The sequence below is a fragment of the Physeter macrocephalus genome, chromosome 4 (genome assembly GCF_002837175.3).
Source record: "Physeter macrocephalus isolate SW-GA chromosome 4, ASM283717v5, whole genome shotgun sequence".
Classification (NCBI taxonomy): domain Eukaryota; kingdom Metazoa; phylum Chordata; class Mammalia; order Artiodactyla; family Physeteridae; genus Physeter; species Physeter macrocephalus.
The window spans coordinates 59,526,677-59,538,616 of NC_041217.1; the positions used below are offsets into that span (position 1 = coordinate 59,526,677).

At 39.3% G+C, this 11,940-nt stretch overlaps 1 protein-coding gene across 2 annotated transcripts in view; it reads left to right on the forward strand.

The window, feature by feature from the left end:
• The first annotated feature begins 5,603 nt into the window (after window positions 1-5,603).
• Window positions 5,604-11,940, forward strand: part of MAEL (maelstrom spermatogenic transposon silencer) — a 39,358-nt gene continuing 33,021 nt past the window's right edge. The window contains exons 1-5 of one of the 2 annotated variants that reach the window (XM_007116367.3): window positions 5,630-5,823; window positions 6,071-6,163; window positions 7,800-7,899; window positions 8,830-8,985; window positions 10,487-10,528. In XM_007116367.3, coding sequence (XP_007116429.1) covers window positions 5,692-5,823; window positions 6,071-6,163; window positions 7,800-7,899; window positions 8,830-8,985; window positions 10,487-10,528 — 523 coding nt within the window. In that variant the 5' untranslated portion in view covers window positions 5,630-5,691. Of the gene's footprint in view, window positions 5,824-6,070; window positions 6,164-7,799; window positions 7,900-8,829; window positions 8,986-10,486; window positions 10,529-11,940 lie in introns of both variants that reach the window. The other variant, XM_007116368.2, reaches the window with a different exon arrangement.

Sequence of the window (11,940 nt, forward strand, 5' to 3'; positions counted from 1 at the left end):
TGAATTTAAGTACCAGCTTTATGTGGCTTACTTCCAAATTCTATCTCTAGCCCAGAACTCCAGACTTAGCCGATTGCCTGCTTGACATCTCCACTTGACTGTATAATAGGCATTTCAAAATTAACATGTCCATAACTGGATTTTTGACACACACACCCCGGCCCCTGCCATGCATACCCCCAACAAAAAGCTGCCCCCCTCTAAAATTTCTGAATAGGAAGATCAATGTGGTTGGAAAAAGGGAAAAACTGTTCTGTTTACATAGGACTTTACTTAAGTAAAACTGGAAAAAAAATCAATTGTATCAAAGAAGGAGAGGAGCAGGTAATAGAATTATGAGGAGCATTGGACCCTCTTTGGCGCTAGCACAGTCCTTGCTATTTTACAAAAAGACACCACTTGCCACTGGGTTACCCGAGTCGAAACCCTAGGATTCCTCCCTTTCTCTTACTTCTGCAGCCAATCCATCAGCTAGTTCTGTTTTTCCACAAAGTACAATTGAAACCGTCCTCACCTCACCATGTCTGCTCCATGTCTCTGTTCTAGGTCATCATCATCTCACGTGGACTCCTGAAGAAGCCTCCTAACTCATCTCCTCGTGACCATTCTTGCTGATTTGAACCTGTTCTCCGACTAGCATCAAGAGTGACCTTCTTAAACTGTAAACTATATAATGACACTTTTTAAAAATCCCTTAAATGACCACCCACGTCCTTAGAGTAATACTTGAACCCCTGACACTGGCCATGCCCAAATCTCTGCTGGTCACTCTATCCTCAGCATGCACCACTCTCCACCTGACTGGATACACTTCAGCAACACCAACCAGTCTTCCATCTGTTCTGAGGATTCAACAAATTCTTTATTGTGTGAAGCCTTTTCATGTGCTGTTCCCTCTGTCTGGAATGCTCTTCTTTCAGCTCTTTGCATGACTAGCGCCGTACCTTTGCATCCTTTCTCATTTTAAATGGCACCTCCTCAGAGAGGTTTGCCTCCGATCACCTATTTAAACATTTAACAATTAAATCCAAATATTATTTTGAATTTTAAAAATAAGATAAAGTGATCTTGGCCAAGATGGAGTAACAGGAAATGAATTTATCCAGCAGCCTGAAACAACTAAAAAACTGGTTAAAATATATGAAACAATGTTTTCAGATACTGGACCTCAGGAAGCAGAGATGAGTAATCCTTGAAAGAACAGAAACAGGGTGAGCCCTGTGATTGCCCCAGGTTGCTGCCCAGAGAGAGGATCCAGAATGCAGCATCAAGAGGGCTAACCTAGGCAGAGTCCTGTGGTCTCCCTGGGTTAAGGAGATGGTGTTGGGTGTCTGGTAGGCCAGAGTGGCTAGAGTTCACAGGGCAGAGTACCAGACAGAGAGAGCAGCACAAAGAAAAAGCTCTGGAAGTCTGCTGAGGATCTCCCTTGGAGCTCCAGCTGAATACTGATCAGTGCCTGTGTGGGAGGAAACTATGCAGTGCCAGGGAAAGAACAACCTGAAAGGATTAGAAGGAACAATCCTTGAAATTCACACAGGGCTAGAAATAGTCTGTGTTTCCATTAGCCAAAGTGGAAGAACCTCCAAATTCATGGGTTGTCAGGAAGAGCACTCAGAAGGGTGTTATATCAGCAGAGGAGAAAATTAGTCCTAAAGGTTGCTCTGATTCCGAATAACAAAGCATAAAAGCAACCTCAAAAGGAGGAAAAACTAGACTAAAATTGTTTCCAAATAACATAACACAAAGCACAAGAATATTTACAAGAATACAAAAATATGCAGCATTCAACAGGGTAAAATTTACAACCGTCATCCAACCAAACATTGCCAAGCTTACAGAGAAGCAGGACAAAATACAACCCATAATAAGGAAAAAAATCAACCAGTAGAAACAGACCCAGAAATGACACAGACGATGAAGTGACTAGGCAAAGACATTTAGTAGTTATTATAACTACATTCCTTATTATAACTACATTCCATGTTAAAGGTAGAGGACAGATAGACCATGTTAAGTACAAATATAGAAGATATAAAAAAGATTTAAATCAAATTCTGAAGATGAAAACTAAATGATTCGATACAAAAAATACACTGGATGAGGACTTCCCTGGTGGCGCAGTGGTTGAGAGTCCGCCTGCCGATTCAGGGGACACGGGTTCGTGCCCCGGTCCGGGAAGATCCCACATGCCGCAGGGTGGCTAGGCCCGTGAGCCATGGCCACTGAGCCTGCGCGTCCGGAGCCTGTGCTCCACAACGGGAGAGACCACAACAGTGAGAGGCCCGCATACCTCAGAAAAAAAAAAAAAACACTGGATGGGATTAGTAACAAATTAGACACTGCAGACGAAAAGATTAGTAAACATGAAGAAATAGCAGTAGAAAATGCAAAATGAAATGCAAAGAACAAAGACTGAAAGGAAAAAAATGAATAGAATATTAGTGAACTATGGGGCAACTTCAAGCAGCCTAAGGGGGTAGTGAGGAAACTTTTGGGGGTGGGTATGTTCATTATCTTAATAGCGGTGATGGTTTCACAGCTGTACACATATGTTAAAGCTCATCAAGTTGTATGCTTTAGATATATGTATTTAACTTACTGTACTTCCATCATGTCTCAACATTGGTATAAAAAAGCAGTCTGGAACTAAAATCCCAGATAATAACATGGGAGATGGCAATGGGGTGGTAGACCAGTGGGTTGGGATACTAAGTGAGGGGAAGCAATAGCTTTCTAAGCTTCTTGTCTATTTGGGAAGAATGGGTCTATTTGACTAATAGGTAATGGGTACCTATTAACTGTATAAGTTGTTATAAAAATATGTTTTAAAACAAGTGTCTTAAAAAAAATAAAAATAAAAAAATAAAACAAGTGTCTTAAAAATATGGGTAGCTACTGAATGAAGCAAAATAGAATGCATAACTTGAAACCAATGTAAGAGAAAGTACAGCAAAAAATAACTGATCAATCCAACTAAAGCAGAAAAAGGAAAAATACGAAAATTAGAAAGATAGTAAATAGAAGTTGAAATACTTGAATGAAGCTTTTTATTCAATAAACTAGAAAAAGAACCACAAACTAGCCTGAAGTAATAGAAAGAGGGACTCTGTAAACTTAAAGCAGAAATAAAAAGGAATAGGAAAACTGTAAAGTTCATCAATAAAACCCAAAGTTGTTTTTTTTAAAGATCAATAAAATAAACTTTGGCAAGTATTAAGAGGAAAAAAGACAAGGTATAAATAACATTAGGAATTATGTATATTTTAAATTACAAGCAAATATTTTATGCCAATAAATTTTGTTTTTTAAATCAACTTTACTGAAGTATAATTTACAAACAATAAAATGCACACCTTTTAAATGTATTATTTGAGGAGTTTTGACAACTATATGCCACCTGTAACTACTACCACCACAATCAAGGTATAGAATATTTCTGACAACCCAGGAGTTCTCTTGTCAGTTCTCAGTCAATCCCCCTTGTCTACCTCTTGGCCCTAGGTAACTGCTGATCTGATTTCTAAATGATAGTTTTGCCTTTTCTTGAGTTTTGTATAAGTGGAATCATACAGTATCTATCCTTTTATGTATGCCTTTTTTCATTCAACAAAATTATCTTGAAATTCATCCATGTTGAATATCAATAGTTCATTGCATTTCATTCCTGAATAGCAGTCTACTATGGATATACCACAATTTTTAAATCAGTTCATCTCTTAGTGAACACTTGGGTTGTCCAGTTCGGGGCTCTTATAAATAGAGCTGCTATGAAATTCATTTCCAAGGGGATATATTTTTTCATTTCTCCTAAATGAGTGGAAGTTCTTGGTCCTATGATAAATGTATGTGTAACTTTGTAAGAAACTGCCACTGTATGAAAATTCTAGTTGTGTCACATCCTTGCCAACATTTTACAGCAATATAAATGAAAACCTAAATGAAATAGACAATTTTATAAAAAGTAATGAATTGCCAAAATTGTTTGAAGGAAAGGTAGGAAACCTGCAAAGACTAATAACCATACAAAGTATTGAAATGGTAATCAAAGGTCAACCCCACCCTCCAAAGATATACTATGATCAAAGAGTTTTACTAGTGAAGTTCTACCAAACTGTCCAGGAATAGATAATTCCATCTGTTGTTCAAAGTGAACAGAGAAAAAGATAGCAGTTCATTTTATGAGTCTATTACAACGCTGATACCAACATTCTGTAAGGATATCATGAAAAAAATCTGTAATTTAATATCACTTCAATCAAGGAAGCAAAAATCCCACATTAAGTATGCTTTAAAAAATAAGCAATGCCAAGCATGATCAAGAAGAGATTATAGTAGTAGGAATGGTAGGATGCTTAACATTAGAAAAATCTAGCAATATCATTTATTGAGCTAACCAATTAAAGGATAAAACCATATGGTCATCTGAAAAGATGCACAAAAAGCATTTAATAAAATTTCAACTCCTGTTCTTGATTTTAAAAAATATACATACAACACGTATACACATACTCAATAAACTGAACACAGGAATTTCTGCGGGAAGCACATATTACTAGAAAATCCAAGAAAATCGATTGTCACTATTTGAACCAATTTGAGAGTTCAGCAGGGTGACTAAATACACAAGACTGACACTAAAATCAATACCTTCTCTACACATCAGCGGTAACTAATTAGAAAATATAATGAAAAAAAAGAAATACATATAGTAGTTACAAATATATTCTAGGAATAAAACAACCAAAAAATAAATAAAGAAACCAGACCTTTATGAGGAAATCTATAAAACTTTATTCAAAGACATTATTTAAAATCTCAGCCTCTTACTGTATGTTTCCTTCCAAACACTTAAGAAAACTGCGGGGCTTCCCTGGTGGCACAGTGGTTGAGAGTCTGCCTGCCGATGCAGGGGATATGGGTTCGTGCCCCGGTCCGGGAAGATCCCACATGCCGCGGAGCGGCTGGGCCCGTGAGCCATGGCCGCTGAGCCTGCGCGTCTGGAGCCCGTGCTCCGCAACGGGAGAGGCCACAACAGTGAGAGGCCCGTGTACCGCAAAAAAAAAAAAAAAAAAAAGAAAGAAAACTACGTTTTTAAGAACCATGTTCTTTGAAACAGTAATGTCATTTAAGAATGGGGAAAAACCAAATCAAATAATACTGGTGGTTTTCGTCATCTTACCCGCCTCCCTCACCCTTAGATTGTAAACTTCTTGAGGGAAAAGATCTCGTTAGTCGTGTTCCTCTGTCCCCCCACCCAATACCTTTCACAATTCACAGCACGGATTTGGCCCCTTACAGTTGTAAAACATCGAAGAACCTGAAGCCCTTGCGGGTCCTCTATCTATTTTGATGGATGTTACGCAATAATATACCGAAATTGCTCCAAGCCTTCCACGTGACAAGACCTCAGCCAACGACTCATGCCAGCCAATCAGAATACTCCTCACTTGTGACCTCTCTCCCCCGCATCCCGCCACCCGCCCCCACAGCCGCAAGAGGGGGAATCTTACCGTCTCGGGCTGTTTTTCTCCTGGCGAGGCCAATGCACCTGCGCACCGTGCCCTGATTGGCTGAGAGCTGCGGACCTGCGCGCGCAGGCCTCCGCCTCGGTTACTAAGAGCGTGAGCCGTGCGAGGGCGGCTGGAGGTGGTGTTGTCTTTGGCTCGCTTCGAGGCCTGTGCCGCGCTCACCATGCCTAACCGTAGGGCCAGTCGCAATTCCTACTATTTCTTCGTGCGGGAGAAGATCCCAGAACTACAGCGGAGAGGCCTGCCCGTGGCTCGCGTCACTGATGCCATCCCCTACTGTTCCAGTGACTGGGCGGTAAGGCTGGAGGCCAGTGAGCCTGGGGTCGGGCAGTTGAGCAAATGGGAGGGAAAGAAGACTCGAGGAGGCCAGTGACCCCTGGGCCCCTGCTGGAGGGGGAGAAACACCCCCCCTCCCGCCCGTCCGCGGCTCAGGGCAACCGACGCCGCTTCTGCCTCCCTGTAATGTGCAGGCATCTACAGGCAGGGCCCTAAGCAGTAGGTCCTCACTGCTGCTGCTTGTCTCCCCCTTCTATCTCCTCAAGGTCCTGAGGGAGGAGGAAAAGAAGAAATATGCAGAAATGGCTCGAGAGTGGAGGGCTGCCCAGGGGCAGAAGTCTGGGCCTTTAGAGAAGCAGGTAAAGTTAGCCAGAGAAGAGCAGTCACCTGCCTGGCACATAGGCATGCTCAGTAAATGCTGTTTGAGTGAATGGGTGAATGTCAGTGGTAGACGACTGGGTGATTTGGGTGAGTACAAAGAAGAGTTTTTCATTTTTTTCCACATGTCAGAGAATGCCTGCTAAAAAACTAGCAGGCTTCCGATGGTACTAGGGCACACCTTGGTATCATTTGATGGTGAAGGCCAGGGAAAATCCCATTAGAAAACCTGCACCCAGTAGACCGTGATCAGCAAAGGGAACGTTGATATTTAGGGTTTGTACTAGATGAGCTCTAAGGGTCTCTTCCAACTCCTTTGTGATTTAAGAAACCTTTTTCAAATGTTTAAAAGTAGTTTCGTCCACTCTCTCTTTTTGAATGACACCTGGAACGAGGCCAGTTCCTGTGTTTAAAGTATGGAAATAATAAGATTTGTGGATGTTGATGAATGTTTGTGTCTTAGAGGTAAGAGTTGTATAAAGTTTATTTGGGTTAATTTCTGTGTAGCAGGATGTTAAAGCACTAAATAAAATTTGTTGCTGATTCATATCAAGAAAAGGCAAGGTAACTGTGGAATTTCCCCCCTCCCTCTGTGTTCTTCCCATTCTTACATAGCAAAAATTCTATTCATATTATAAACTGTTAATATTGGATTGAAATTCGAGAGAGTTTTGCTTGTTTTAGGTTTGAGAGATTTTTATTTTATGGTTTTATGTTTGAGTAGAAGCTTTAATCAGTTGAATTTGTACTTGTGAGCCATAATTTTTTTTTTCTTCTCACTATAGTGTCTTAAGACATCTCCCCTCAAAATGAAAGCCATGTTGTATGTATACATCATTGAGACTTGGAGTCAGCACAATCTGGTTTTTACTTTGAGTGAGGAACAAGTAATATTAGAGTACTTTGGGAAATGATTTTTTAAAATTTATTTATTTATTTATTTATTGGCTGCATTGGGTCTTTGTTGCTGTGCGCGGGCTTTCTCTAGTTGCGGTGAGCAGGGCATACTCTTTGTTGTGGTGCGCGGGCTTCCCATTGCGGTGGCTTCTCTTGTTGCGGAGCACAGGCTCTAGGCGCGCGGGCTGCAGTAGTTGTGGCTCGTGGGCTCTAGAGCGCAGGCTCTAGTTGTGGCACACGGGCTTAGTTGCTCCGCGGCATGTGGGGTCTTCCCGGACTAGGGCTCGAACCCGTGTCCCCTGCATCGGCAGGCGGACTCTCAACCACTGCGCCACCAGGGAAGCCCCAGGCGGACTCTTAACCACTGCACCACCAGGGAAGTCCTGGGAAATGATATTTTTTTGGCCCTTGAACAGGCATGTATTGTGTGACCCAGTAGGATTAGTTTAGATTATCAGTAGTGGGCAAATGGCTTTCAGCAGTAATTGGAGTAATCAGCCTTTTGATACAAAATATTTATAAATTTTTGCCATTGTCTGCCTTTGGGTGTTGGTTTTATTGACGATTATTTATTTATATACTCATTGGGTTTATTGGCCTGGAGAGGTTACCAAAGTAATCTGTGGGTTGTTTTGCAGTTATTTTGCTAAATTTAAATATATGGTATAAAGTGCCCAGCGAGAGTTTAAGTATGTGGTCAATGATTACCTTTTTCTTTAGAAACCTGTTTCCACCCCACTGAGGAGGCCAGGCATGCTTGTACCAAAGCAGAATGTTTCACCCCTGGATATGTCAGGCTTGTCTCTAAAGAGTGATCAAGGTAGAGTAATCCTAAAATGTTTGCTTAGATAAATTTGGGTGCTTAAAATACTATAATATATTGATCAGTAAACATGTGTTCTGTTCATTTTGATTCTGCATTTCAAAGTAATTGACTACAGGTGTTTGAACGTGATGGCACTAAAGTTGTAAAAGATCGGGTAATGTGCGTTCGTTGAAGTAACACTGGAGAATTTTTTTTTTTTTTGCAAAAATCTGGTCTCTTGTTTTCTTACCACTTCATATGTTATTAAATATACTTTTTGTATTTAAGAGTTTATAGCTAGACACTTACATACACTTGTTATAAAGGTAAAGATAAATTGAACTAGCCTAGATAAAAACATAGCTAATCAGAGTCCTTGCTGTTCCTTCTGGCTGTTTTTTATTAAACGTGTTCTTTGTTAAAATTTTAATCTTCAGCAGTCTTAAGTGTGGCCAATCCTCGTAAATAAGACCTCCTTACAGTCCCACATTTCTTTCTTCCTTTAGAGAATTTGTAAGTGGTCTTGTGTATATTGGTACAAAGTAAAGAGTGAACTAAATTGTCCATAGTTTGTATCAGAGTTTTTCTACACTGATTGTACTTGGTTTTATTTCCCTAGCCCTTATATTTTTTGAGTATGGGTCACAGCTTTTCTTAAGTCATTCCTGAGATTCAGGGCTTATGTACAGCTAAATTACGTAGAGCTGGCTGCAAGTTTGAATAATTTTGTTACTTCATGCAGAGTGGTTACTACTTTAATCTTGATAAGTGTAATTATAAAAATTGATTAATTTACCTGGTATAGCTGATTTATTTTCTCTTTTCCAGCTCATTTAGGGATATAGGAACACAATGAGAAAGGTTCTGAAACTTTTGGTTTTGTCAAAGGGGTAAATGTGAAATGCTCATCTGTTCGTGTTGTCTTTTTTTATTATTTTTTTTAAGCTCTCCATGGAGGCATTTTTTATTTTTTGAACATTTTTAGCCATGGCGAGCTACCTCCTCACTGTGAACAGCGCTTCCTCCCTTGTGAAATAGGCTGTGTTAAATATTCTCTCCAGGAAGGTATTATGGCAGATTTCCACAGCTTTATAAATCCTGGTAAGTGGCCAATTAGAGTAGATGCTAGATCTTTAAAAGTTATGTATTTTATATTGACTTTATTTGATAATAGTATTTTTATTAAAAGCTGTTGTGTAGGTAAGTTCTTAAAATGTGACATACGACTTCATAATAATTGGATGAAAAACTTTAGAACTAAGTGTTGACACAGAGTTTTTGGTTTAGTCTTTTAACCTCAAGTAAGCATTAGAGTTGGGTGGATAGAATGCTTGAAACGTGTAACCTGCTATTTGCTTATTTGCGGTCTTACATCTTAGAATTTCCTGAAAGCTTCTTATACCTTTGCTCTTTTCTTTCTTTACCCCATCCTTCACCTCCACAGTCACTAGTTTTTAACTTGCTATTGCCTTATAACCTTGAGCAAAGTACTTGTCCTTTCTGAACCTATTAGCTCGTCTATAAATTGGGGATAATGCCTATTGGAGGCCTGTTCTAAGGAATACATGAGAAGGTATGGAAATAGCCTAGTATTTAATAGGCTGTTGGGTATTCTCACTATTTTTTCTTCCTACTACTCCACCCCATCAAAAGCAATTAGTAATGAAGACATAGGATTTGATTGAATTCCCAAGTTGGTAGATAGTAGTTAAGGGAGCACTATACCTTTAAAGGTAAGTGGGAGGAATGTGTATGGAGGAGAGTAAAGGAGAAGAGGTTGGGAAAAGAAGAATTTCATCTTCAGTTTTATCAATTGCTTTAAAATTCATTAGGACAGTCCAGTACTTTTCCTTCTTTTGAGATAACAAGAAAAATTTTCCTACTTAGGAGAGTTGCTGCTTAGGACATGTCAAAAAACTACTTTTTTCTGTACGGGTGTAAAACATTAAAAAATAGAATTTGGAGGGGCTTCCCTGGTGGCGCAGTGGTTGCGCGTCCGCCTGCTGATGCAGGCCTGGTGGCGCAGTGGTTGCGCGTCCGCCTGCCGATGCAGGGGAACCGGGTTCGCGCCCCGGTCTGGGAGGATCCCATATGCCGCGGAGCGGCTGGGCCCGTGAGCCATGGCCTCTGAGCCTGCGCGTCCAGAGCCTGTGCTCCGCAACGGGAGAGGCCGCAGCAGAGGGAGGCCCGCATACCACAAAAAAAAAAAAAAAAAAAAAAAAAAAATAGAATTTGGAGACTTTTTTCCTCTGATAAATACATAAATACCTTGCTATATCAAGGGCCTCATGAGTCCCTGTGGCCTCTTCGTGGACCCCTGGCTAGGATTCCTTTAGCACAAATTTTCTTTACCTAGTATTTCTTTCTCTGTGAGGAATAACTTGCTTTTTAAAGTAGCTTAGACAATATACCAAGATCCTTTGATAGTCATAATACCTTTGGTTAGGAAAAACCTCCCCTAGGAGGGTTTAATCTTCTGTAATTTCACATAGCAGTAACAAGTACCTATGTTATGATTTGGTTATCCTGTGGAATATTACCGTAGCACAACCAGAGAGCTTCCAGATTTCTGCTTCTCTCAGTAAAATATTTTGTATTACAGGTGAGATTCCACGAGGATTTCGGTTTCATTGTCAGGCTGCAAGTAAGTATAAAGTAATGGGGTAGAATATAGGCATTGAATACGTGCGTACCTGGTTAAGATGCCGCTTTAAACGGACACATAAAACATTGATTGGGGGGAAGAATAACCTAAATTATTGTTGGAGAATCTTCATAGAAGTAGTATATGGTGTATGTAATCCTTAAAAACTTTAAAATTATATAGAATGAAAGGATAATATCCTTTTCCCTTTTTGGAGATTGTGTTTTTATTTTCTTCTTTTTTCTGCTTATATCCTTTGTCTTGAAGATCAGTGGCTTTTACTGGCCAGGTGCATAGGTAGGTCTTTTAACAGGTATCAGGTTACCTAGATTTAGGGCCATTCACAGGAATATCCATTCAAAATTAAGGGATAAAATGTTGATACTTCAAAAATAACAAAGTTAAATAGCAAAACAGCTATGAATTAATTTTTCAGATGAGGAAAACGGGTGTCTATTTTAAGTATTTTGAAACCAAAGGATGTGACTGTGTATATCTAAGCTCTTGTACTCTTTTCTAGAAACTAGATTTTAACCAGTTTCTTATTTGATTAAAATGAAAATCATGATAATAGGTTTGCTTTTTAAGTTTTATTCAAAATGTCAGTTTTTTTTCTTAAATATGTAGGCAGTTAGCTGGTAGAAGGGTTTGAAATTAGAAATAAGTTTTTCAAATCTGCCATAACAAGCAGCTGTTTTGTAATACTTATAATATTGTTCTTTATAAATGAAGAGAATATTTTAGACTCATTTTTGGTTATGTCTTTTGAGTTTTTTCCAGTCTTAGTGAAAAATATGTACTAGTCCTTTTTTGTTTGCCTGGGATCAGGGCTGTAGGCTTTGGAACAAGGAGTTTAAGGCAATTTTTTTAGTAAGTTTGTAGCTTTGAATGAAAAAAATTATAGAATAAAAATTCTGTTGTAACTTTGAGGTGTGAACCTAGCTAATCTCAAGTGTTACATTGTCTGAGGTTATTTGACAAAATAAGTAGTGGTAAAAACCAAAAATAGAAACTTAGCTGGTGAATTAATTTCACATTTTTACTTAAGTTCTTTTTCTGGTTTGTTCATCTCATGAGTGCATTGGAATTCCTATGTGCCAGACACTCATTTGTGAGAATGTCCCTTTACTGTTTGTTTCTGATTAAATTTTTTAAAAAATCATTTTTAAAGGCTTATTTTTACAGTCTTTCCAAATTAACTGATTAACAGAAAGTGTGGTTCTTTTTTTCCTAACATCTTTATTGGGGTATAATTGCTTCACAATGGTGTGTTAGTTTCTGCTTTATAACAGTGAATCAGCTATACATATACATATATCCCCAAATCTCCTCCCTCTGCTTTTCTCTTTCTGACTTACTTCACTCTGTATGACAGTCTCTAGGTCCATCCACGTCTCTACAAATGACCCCAT